The sequence below is a fragment of the Parasteatoda tepidariorum genome, chromosome 1 (genome assembly GCF_043381705.1).
Source record: "Parasteatoda tepidariorum isolate YZ-2023 chromosome 1, CAS_Ptep_4.0, whole genome shotgun sequence".
NCBI lineage: Eukaryota > Metazoa > Arthropoda > Arachnida > Araneae > Theridiidae > Parasteatoda > Parasteatoda tepidariorum.
The window spans coordinates 43,479,040-43,490,223 of NC_092204.1; the positions used below are offsets into that span (position 1 = coordinate 43,479,040).

Consider the following 11,184-nt stretch of genomic DNA (forward strand, 5'->3'; position numbering starts at 1 on the left):
CGTAGAAAAAAAAGTATGTTTAGTATCGTCTAAAAGTATCATCTAATATTATCGTCTAAAAGTATCGTCTGCACTTATTAATTAGCATACTTGAGGTCACCCCTTCGAACCAGTTAGATTGAGTTTTAAAGCGTCTAGACAAAAATTTATTCAGAGTGATCTATTGTTTTTTTTTNTTTTTTTTTTTTTTTTTTTTTTTTTTTTTTTTTTTTTTTTTTTTTTTTTTTTTTTGTGCGCTGTACATCAAAGAGTATCTGGAAAAAATTTCTTAATAATAAAACAAATACTGATACGCTAGGAACTTTTTGAAGTTGTGACAACATTGAAAAATTCCATTACGAGGAAAAAGCAACTTTGTCAACGAGAATCTAGGTATTGATGTATAAATCTTTTCAAATGTGTACTCTTTTAACTCTATGAGGAAAACTCCGATTTTATCAAGGTTTGTTGCAGATTACTTAGTAAACCGTTAATATCTCATAAACCAAATAATAGATTTTTGAAGTATTTTTTTCATTCTGAACGTTCATCGTCCTTTTAACCGATTACTGTGCTTATTAATGCGTAAGGTATCTGAAACTTATAGGATGTTTCATCAGAGTTTGTTTATGCTCTTTCCAATCAATATTGAACTTTTTGTTTTCTCCAAAGCTCAAAATAGTTCCTTAATTGAGTAAATTGAGTTAATTGAGTAAAATTTCGGTCGCTTTAATCTCCGAAAAAATATATGAAACGTTCCTTAATAAAGAAATCTTATTGCAGGAACTATAGCGTAATATAAACAACGTATAAAAAGATTATAACACTTAATATTAAGTTTTAGAAGTCCTGTTTAAAGCACATTTGTGTCAAAAATTAATGGAATGCGAGCTGAATAATCACAGTGCTCTAAAAATTTTACAAGAATATTTCCGAGTACGCATTTGTTTAATTATCTGTCAACGTACTAAATGTGTCATTAGAATTTGTTTTTACCCTTTAATCAAGAAATATAGCGCATCTTTTTTTTAAATGCTTCATTTGAAAGTAATTTACTTCTTTTAGAAGTTATTCAATTTACCATCAAACTAAAAGTTCGATTGGAATGTTTTACATAAATGTTATCTAGAATAAACTTTGAGATGAAACAAAACTTCATTACTAAAATTTTTTGTGTAAAAATAAAACTCATTTTTAAAAAATACATTTACATTATTTCAGGCTTCACACTGCCAAACAAACAGTTATCCTTCCTATCAACCACCATCACCATATAGGCCTCATCCAGTATCTCCTCCAGCTCATGCACACCAATACGGAGCTCATGGAGGCCATCAAATGCATGGCAGTCTAGCAGCTGCTTATGGTTCTAGTCATCAACTGGGCCCATACGGCTCAGCGCCCTCTTCTCACTATGCTTCACTAAGTCCGGACTTATATGGAGGCAGGCCCTCTATGTACAGTAGCAGTAGTGCAAGGGCCATGCAACAAATGAAAGCAGCATGGGGTGGTGACAATAACAGTAACAGCAGTACTGACCTAATGCAGTACAGCCAACCATCACCACGACCAATGATGCCCCCTCCTAGCATGCACTCACCACCGCATGCAGGAATGGGTGGAGCAACCCCTGGGCCACCTCCACATTATCGCCAAATTCCAATTGTGTCAGCTGCAGCTGGACATTCTCCGCACTCTTGGTCTCAGTCACAGATTCCTAGCCCTGGTGTACTCCATTCACCAAGGACAACACCTTCACCATTGCCAGCTCATTCTCGGTCACCTGTTGGAGGAGGACAGCCATTTAGTCCTCCTCCATCTGCTCCCTCTCCTCAACAGCCTCATCATCCGCCGCCATCTATGACACCACATCCTCCACCATCACACAAGACTACACCATCACCACCGTCTGGGACAACGACGCCGGCTCCTCCGAGTGCTGGGAGCCGGCAACCCATGTGCAATAGCCCTTCAGGTGGACAGGGCCCAACGAACTCAGATCCTTTACAATCCTTACAAAAAATGGTTATGTTGGACTCTGAAACAGTCGAATCGCCTATTACAAGAGCGAACTATGAGATGGCGGCTAACCAGGCCTCTGCAGGTGCCGCTAATGCACCTGTAGGTGGACGACCTGCGTCATACTTCTCAGTTGAGCAGTTAGCAGGAAGTGATCCTGGCTCTCCATATCCGACGTATTATAATCTTGACCAGAATAGGTTGTGCACCCCTCCAAGAACGGCAATGTCCACCCCGACAAGTTCCACGTTTTCTTCTGCTCCTGATTCCACGTCTAGCAATTCTCCTAGAAGTGACTCACGTACTACCACTGCAAGTGCGGACTCTTCTAATCATGTGAGCCATGTTAACGGCGAAGTCAATCCCCATGTAGTTAATAACCCTATTGTAGGTCCAGCAGCTCCCGAAAGTCAACCACCTACCCAACCTTCGGTGCCACCACCAAGACGACCAGATTTCGAACCTTTTGGAGTAACAGATGTCCGATTAACGAATGGAAACCATCAACCAGAAAGCACGGGAATGAGAGATGAACTAGGCGGCCCAGTTTCCAGTGATTCTGAAAATAAAGATACGCAAGATTTCTTGCAACATTTAGGTGCGGGAGTTCCTCCCATACCTGAGCCAGATGGCACAGTTGATTTGAGACGAAAGTCTCCTAAATCTCCTCGTGGTCGAAGACGTGTTTTCGGTCATGATTTACAATGTGATCCTTTAATGGATAGTTCGATGGACTTACCACGCAAACCGATCCCAATGCCTGAAGATCGAAGGAATTCCACCTTACCGGAATTCGAAATCACAAACGGTAAACCGGAAAATTGTGATGAAATGTATCCTTCAGATGGTGGATATACTCCTCGCCCTCCTCGATATTATAGCCCAACAAACAGATGGGGGAAAATGGGTTCACTCGAGGATGGTTTCATGGGTATGCCACAAAATAAACCATATCCTGACGATTATGTCCCTATGCCAAAACCATCTAAAAGAGGAAGGAAAAGAAAAATTTATGATCAAGATGGGATAGTGCCAGAATGGGATATGTACAATTCTGAAATAGTTCATAGACCAAGAATTTCAAGGGGTGGCGGGCGAGGTCGTAGAGGTAGTCGTAGACGTGGGGGCATTAATGCTTACCCAGCAAATAACGGTGATATGCCTATGGATATGTATTCTACCGATGCAATGTTATCCATGCGAAATCATCCTACTAATGGTATGGCAGATATTGGAGGTCCTGCTCCTGAAAAAGACCCATGGGCATCTCACGGATACCATATGGGTCCTCCAAATCCTAGTATGGGCACGAATTATAGTACTAAAGACAGTATGTCCGTAATCAAACCACCTATGATGGATTCCCATGCTATGGAAAATTCATCTATGAATAATAGCCTCGCCCAGTCTCAACCCCCGCCAAATTATCAAAGTGATGTTCCTTCTGAAGATCGGGCTCGTGGCCCTTTACTTTTCACAGTGAACAAAGATGGAAGTACAGTAAAGTTACAAGATGATGGTAATATGCAATCTTCACAGTCTCAATATTATGACCCTGTACTTGGTCAAATGGTGCCAACGCCAATGAAGAAAAAACGCGGAAGACCTTTTGGTAGCAAAAACAAACCTAAACCACCCGGTGAAGAGCGTCAACCCAGACGTAGAAGAAAGAAAGAAGTATTTTTCGGTCCTGAAGGTCCTCCACCCCCAATAATAAAGAGACGTATTATCAACGGTCCCTATGTTCACATTGTGGGTGTAAGGAACAAACCTTTAGTAGTCTCTGTCGTGAATAATCCTCCAAGAGACGAAAATACTGAATCAAAATACTGGCCGCAGAAACAGCAACTGCAGTTTGGTGGTGTCATTCGTCAAAACCTGAGTATGAATACAGGACCAGGTTTACCACACATCTATGACACTATTACAAAAGATAGAAGCTGGTTGTGTTCCCTGTGTTGTAAAAACAGTCATTATCGTGGACTTGGTGATTTATTCGGTCCCTATTACCTAAATGGCGATCAAAAGCCGTCCAATTTCTCAGCCCCGCCTTCCCCGGCTCCTATGTCCACATTTGAAAACGAGTCTAGTGAGCCAGGTGATGATCTGGAGCAAGAAGACAGCCGTGAGGAACTAATGATGGACCCATCATCTTCATTCTCGGATGTTCCTGGTAGTCGGCGATCTCCTTCAAAAAGAAAATCGGACCTGGTGGAACAAATGTTCCGGGCAGCCCTCCTTAGGAAAGCCAAACAAGCAAATGTGAGTTCTTACGTATTAGTTAACCTTTATAGTTATGTGTATGTGTTTTTCTTTTTTATTCAATAAAATTTGCCTTGTAACAATTTTTTTTGTCACTATAACTTAGATGTTCTTTGAAGGCTCTGTCGTCACATGAAATGATGCTTTTTTTTGCAAATAATTTGCTGTTTTCATAACTTCTGTGTGTTTGCAACAGTCATTCATAAATGTTAGGTCATGTTTAGCCTAGCCCAGATTAATCAGTGCCTTATATGCTGTTTCTGAATAGTAATCAAACGTCAATATGAAGAAACGCCTCAGTTTTTGTAAAAATAAAAAACATTTGTAATTTAATTTATTAATATTCAAAAAGTTACCTCAACTCTGCATTATCTGGGCTCATAAAATTTGGGAATTTGTGCTTGAGAGAAAAATATTTCCAAAAATATCTTGAAAAAATTTTAGCAAATTTCAAAACAGTTTTTGAATTTTTTTTAAAGAAAGCTCTGAATTATTAGGGATTTTCCACAAATTTCATTTTGTATTGCAAAATAAAAGTCTTTAAGAATGACACCGACAAACGAACTGTATAAAATCAGATGCAGTAAAACTATATACTTTTTCCTATTGAATCTTTAATAAATAAAAAGATAGAAATGGGGGCCTTGCAAATAGAAGAAGAAATTATATGGGTTACAGCCAAAAGAGTTCGAAATACATACAGTAATTAAGCCAAGCGAGTTTATCTTTTTTTTAAATTAAATATTATCTTAACGTAAATGTTTAAAGATTTTCATGATCTTTCTGATTAAATTCTTTATAATTCTCACAATTCTTACCCATAAAATTTGCAATTGTTTATCTCCTCGTATTTTAACTATAAGCACTATTGAAGCGAATGGTTCTACAGTTGCGAAACCATGTCCAACTAGAACAGTACATATAGTACTACGAATGCTTAAAAGTTAGTTGTGCCTCTAGTGTAGAAGACACTGTTACTTTATTGCGGTATTGCGCTTTTTCCTGGTGTTTTATAGTCTTTTGTTTATTGGACTCTCCTTAATCATCGCCCTTACTATAATACTGAATGTTTCATTATGACTGTCTTTAATGTATATTTTTAGAATCCTTGTTGAAAATCGTTAAAAAGAGGAAGTAGAATTTTATACAGGGGGAAAAAACGCTGAAAAAATTTGTTAAATCACTAGAGAGGAAGGTGTTGTGAAAAAATTCAAAACCAGTCTGATTTTCTGATGGAATTTGAGGGTGTTTCTATCCTTCCAAATAACTCTTCTTTTTTTTTCTCTGACAAACAGTTTTCTTCATACTCTCTAACAATGTTTTTGGTGTTTTCCGTATCTTCTTTCTCAGAGTGATTTAGCAACTTATTTAAAATTCCGGATGTTAACCTGATTATATTTTTCAACTCTTGCAGGGTCAGAAGCCACTGGAGGAGATGTCAAACCACCTATCTGACATACCCCTACACAACCCCTACCCTGTAGACTCAACGACAGACAGTAAAGAGTTCTGGGTTCATGAAGAATGTGCGGCGTGGTCCAAAAATATCTATCTTTTTGGCCATCGGTTACGAGGCCTTGAAGAAACTGTCTTACAAGCGGTCGACAAGGTAAGTACCCAGTCATTTTCTTTCGTTATTTTAATTTTTTTTTTTAATTGTTTCTTTCCTGAGAGCAATTAAGTGTCTGTTTACAATATTAACGAAATTCCCACTCATAAATCTTATAATTTTAAACTTAACTTTCCCCCTGTGAGAGAAATTGAGTCTAGGCCAAAAGGTAAATTCGATTTTTTTTTTTTAATTATAACTAAATTCATTAAAAGCTATATTTACGAAATCAAGTGATCAGTGAAGTGCCCCTCACCATTTCTAATTCTGATATAATTGGGCATTGCACCTACCAAATTTAACTCTGAAAACTTAATTAAAAAACATTTTGCATGTGCAAATTGCGATAAGGAATAATCAAGCTGATATTCATACATTTAATTAATCAGCTATTAAAATAATACCGATTTCAAAATTTCTGATTCAGTAAATTAAAACTTGTTTTACTAATACGTAGTTTTTAGTTGAAATTAATTTAATGAAATAATAACTTAAAAACAACAAATAGTTTCTCTAAAAACTTTTATTTTAGTATCAGAGGTACCATCATCTAATCCTTTCCCGGTCCGGACAAAACCGGATTCTTAAATTTTCTCTCTTTTTCTTTAACAGCTACATGAATAAAATTTCAAATTTGTTTGAATTTTTATTTGATTGATGCATTGGCATTTTATTTCTAAAAATAAATGTTATTTAATGTTAAAAAAAATCGATACTTTGAAGATTACAATGATTTCTTATTAAGTATACTAAAACCTGGTCTTTTTACTATACTATATAATATACCATATAATGTCTATATAATATACTATATCCCACCTTTAGACATAAACCCGCATCGGTAGTGACGTCATGAAAATAAATTTCTTTTTCTAAAATAGAATGAAATTAACACAATGAGTCATCTACACTGAGGGATTTTGAAATGAAGGAACACAAGAAATTTCGAATTTAATATATTTGCAACTTTATAAGTAAATGATGTTGACCAGATTTAAGAACAGAATCCACATAAATCTACATATTGCTATAGGCTTTACGTTAAAATCCTTTATAGTTGAAACACTGTATCTTACTTTCATAGAAATTGAACTATCCGATTTTATCCTACCTTTGCCACTTTGCAGACTTAGCATATATTAAGCATGATGTATAGCTTGTTTTAATATTTTGAAATAATTGATAAAAGAGTTTTCAGATGTTGTACTTATCTAATACCTGTTAAAATCTACTTTTATTTAAAAAGCTTCACTTCAAATATTTCTGAGAACTAGTTATATCTCAAACTCTACTAGGTGTTTTGTAATCACATACTTTATATATTTTTAGAATCATTTTCAAAAATGAAGACAAAAAAGTATATTTGGATACAAATTAATATTTAAACGGGGGAAAATGGAAAGTTTTTCTAGTGAGGAATGAGGATGAAAAACATCAAAAACATTTAGATTTCCTGATAAAACTTGTAGGTGTTTCTAATAAACACCTTTCAACTTCTTTCTATTTTTGAAATCAAATGGATTTTGAAGTTTTTAGTCTTATCTTCCTCATGAGCGTTTCGTTAGATTTTGATAGAAAGTTGGCTTTTTCTCACTTAAATATTTATTTGCAATCCCAATAAGCGTATATTTTTTTACCTCAATTTTCATAAGGGTTCTAAAAACACAAATTGAAGGATGTGGTTACATAACACCTTGCATTTTTCTGGTTGCTTCAATCTATTTTTTATCCGTTATTTTATCTTTCAATCTATTTTATTAGTCAATTTCTTATCATTTAATTTACTCAATTTACCTTAATTTTTCAGCAATGTTCGAGATGTAAATTTCCAGGAGCTTCTTTAAGTTGCGGTGTCGACAATTGTCCGGAGCTATACCACTACTTATGCGCTCGTGACGATTGTAAGTTAAACGCTATATTTTTTATCGATATTATTATTACCATTCAAATTATCAATTTGTTTAAATGGATTCTTCTTCCAAAGCACTTAATAATGCTAATCTAATAACTGAGGCCCTAGATTGTCTTTTATCCGTAACGTATTTTCGGATACCCTAATTTTACAGGATGGGTCGGGGTTTAAGATATTCCTATTATCAGTAACGAATTTGTTTTCAAATGTTTTTATAAGACTACCCAAAGTATCGTTATCACTTTTTTCTGTTGCTATTTTAAATACAAACATATTATTAAACAATATTGTTCAGAGAATTTTTTAACCATTAGCTGTCCTTAAAATAAAATGATATCAGTGACCAATGAATACCCTTTTAATTTATCTATTTTTTTCTCATCAAATTACCATTAAATTTAAAGATTCCATTGACGCCCTTTCTGATTACTGTTTTTATCAGTTAATGTTTTAATAGCATTTTGTACAATAATATTGGAAGCTAAGAAATAGCAGTTACTTAAAACTAATCTAACCAGGAAACGCTTTGTTTTATTTAAAAAATATGAAAAATGCAAACTGTAAAAACGATGCAAAGAAAAAAGTATTCTTACAACTGCATTCACTGCAATGTTTGGGAAATTAAATCAGGCAGCCTAAAAGCGTTTTATTGTATTTGAAGAAAGTCAAAAAATTCTAAACAAAATGGAAATTGTCAAAGAATTACCGAATTATAAATTTAGAAAGATTCAAAGTAAAACTAAATTTAGATTTGTTTTTTCAAACGTGCATAATATAATTGGATAATTATTAAAAACAAATACATTCAGAAAAGCGTTTTGTTTTTGTTGCATTTGGAAAAATTCTGAAACTTAATAAAATATTCATCAATAAATTTTACGGGCATTAATTAAATATTTAATACCAATTTAAACAAACTTAACTAAACATCTTTTTTTAATTGATGAATTTACTTGTATTGGGCAAATATTTTAGTAAATTCAATTGTAAGAAAAAGTTTTCTTGCATTTTGCAACACTTTCTTAACCTCTTAACAATCGGTTAATTTTCAAGAAAACGGTCATAAAAGTGTCTATTTTGGCAAATACACGGATTTGATTAGTGCTAGTATCTAGTTTGAAATAAACTAACTATTTACAATTACCTTAAAAATATCCTGGTACTGCTATATGGTGTGTGAAATGAGAAATAAAATGTTTTCCGGGTAAAAGAAATGAATTAGTTTTATTCTTATTGGCGCGTTACTACTGACCACTCCAGCCCGTCAATATCACGGGAGCGAGAAATAGAGGGCGAAACCTCACCCCGTCATTTTCACAGGAGCGAGAAGGAAGGGGTTAACAATCTTTTGCATTATATTTGTTCTTTAAAAATTTTTACTAATTTAACAACTTTGAAAATTGAAATATAGTGGAAATGGTAGTATCAGAATGCAAAACTTGATTTTTGTCCATCTTGTTTACCATCGCAATAGCAAGCAATTTGGAAATGTTCATTTTGGGTTTAATTGTATCAACTGTCGTAAACTAAGAATGCAGTATTGTAAAATTTATTCTCATTAAAATTCTTACACTTAATATAAAAATTCGCTTTTTAAATACTTATGCATTCTTCTTTTTTATTATGATTCTTATACTTTATGAAAAATTGATTTTTATTTCGATACAATTATCACATTCTTATTTTTGTTAATTATATACATCATTTACTTATCGAAACATTTTCTAGAGTATTTTATTATAAAATGCATACAAATTGTAATTGCATTTATTTGAACTATCTTTTATAAGCATTATTTATTCCTCAGGTTTATTTATAACATACTCGATTTTCCTTAAAGCAAGCATAAAAATACATTAATTACTTCATATTTTTTTGCGTTTCTTTCATGTAATGCAATATCTTTTGTTTAAATCAGTTCTGTAGTTACGAAAAATACATATGGTGTTCTTCAAGTAACTTCTTAAATATATATTTTTAAAATCTTTATAAAAAAAATTGTGAATTAATGTTAAAGCAAGGGAGAAACAAAAACGTACTTTAATTCTAACGAATCACTTTTGAGAAAAGGTGTACTGATGAATCAAACTTGTTTGATTTTCGTGTAAAACAGAGAGCATTTAAAAGGCATACATTAGAACAAATCTAATGCAATCAAAATGTTTTTGATGTATTTCAACCCAGCTCCTTCACTAGTGATTCAACAGATTTCGATAGCATTTTGGGTCAAAAATGGTCGGTAAAATTTAAAAAGGATTTTGTTTTTCCTTACTTAAATATTTATTTGTAGCCCCAAATATACAACTTTTTAACTTTACTGTAAATTTATCTTTGCTGTAAATTTGTACGAAAAAATGGAATACGGATAAATATACGGAGAAATACACGGAGAAACTAAAGAATTATCACAAAAAAAATAATAAATAAATACCGTTACATATTATCTTGCCAGAAAACTTCTGCTTCATTCATAGTTGCTATAACTATGACCGGTGAAATGATCATTAAACAAACAAAAATTAATTATACCCACACAAAGATCAGATAAATTTCGTGTTACATATGTATAAGCAAAACAACATGAATAAAGCAAAAATAATGGCACAAAAATAGGCAAAAATAGTTTTGAGAAAAATTTTAAAAATATATATTTGGTAAATATTAAAATATATATATTAAGTATATTAAAATATATAGTGATCTACACTATATATTAGAACACATCCAGGGTAAGACTAAATAAGCAAAACTGCAATAAAAACGTTAAAAAGAATAGTCAAAATACATGCAGTTGTTTTGACACTATATAACAAGCATCATGCTCATAATATTGCAATAAACAGAATAAAAAATATTGGCACCATGAATTTAGTTTAGAGGGTGAGACTTATAAAGTATTCGGAATATTATAATGCCTAATATCTATCAAGGTTTTTATTTTATTGATAGCATTAAACTCATTCGTTATTCGCTTTTTTTTCTTCAAATATTTGCATTAGTTTATCTTCGTTGGTGTCATAGTATTATGAGAATTAAATATTTAGTTATACTAATAATAAAATAAAGTATAGTATTTACAAAAATATTATGTTCAGTGAAATTAATTATTTTTGTTGACTGCTTAAATAAAAAAAAACTTTTGTTATTTTAGGGTGTTATATGGACGAAGATTCTTATACAATATATTGTCCACAGCACAAGGTAAATATTTTCGCAAAGATTGAAAACATATTTAAAAACATGTAGAAATTCCATTGAATTTTTTTGTATTTCATTGAGTGTATTACTATGTTTTAAAATACACATTTATGTTAATAAATTTATTATTGATTCTCAACAAATGTTTTTGAATTATTTGTATTATATTTTGACTTTAAACTTCATGCAAACTAAAAAAAAAAAA

The 11,184-nt window shown here is 32.8% G+C and overlaps 1 protein-coding gene across 1 annotated transcript in view; it reads left to right on the forward strand.

The window, feature by feature from the left end:
• LOC107438740 (uncharacterized) overlaps window positions 1-11,184 on the forward strand; it is a 147,220-nt gene that overhangs the window by 130,400 nt on the left and 5,636 nt on the right. Inside the window, exons 4-7 of the mRNA XM_016051091.4 lie at window positions 1,201-4,260; window positions 5,675-5,869; window positions 7,677-7,770; window positions 10,933-10,982. Of these exons, the coding sequence (XP_015906577.1) occupies window positions 1,201-4,260; window positions 5,675-5,869; window positions 7,677-7,770; window positions 10,933-10,982 (3,399 nt within the window). The remainder of the gene's footprint in view (window positions 1-1,200; window positions 4,261-5,674; window positions 5,870-7,676; window positions 7,771-10,932; window positions 10,983-11,184) is intronic.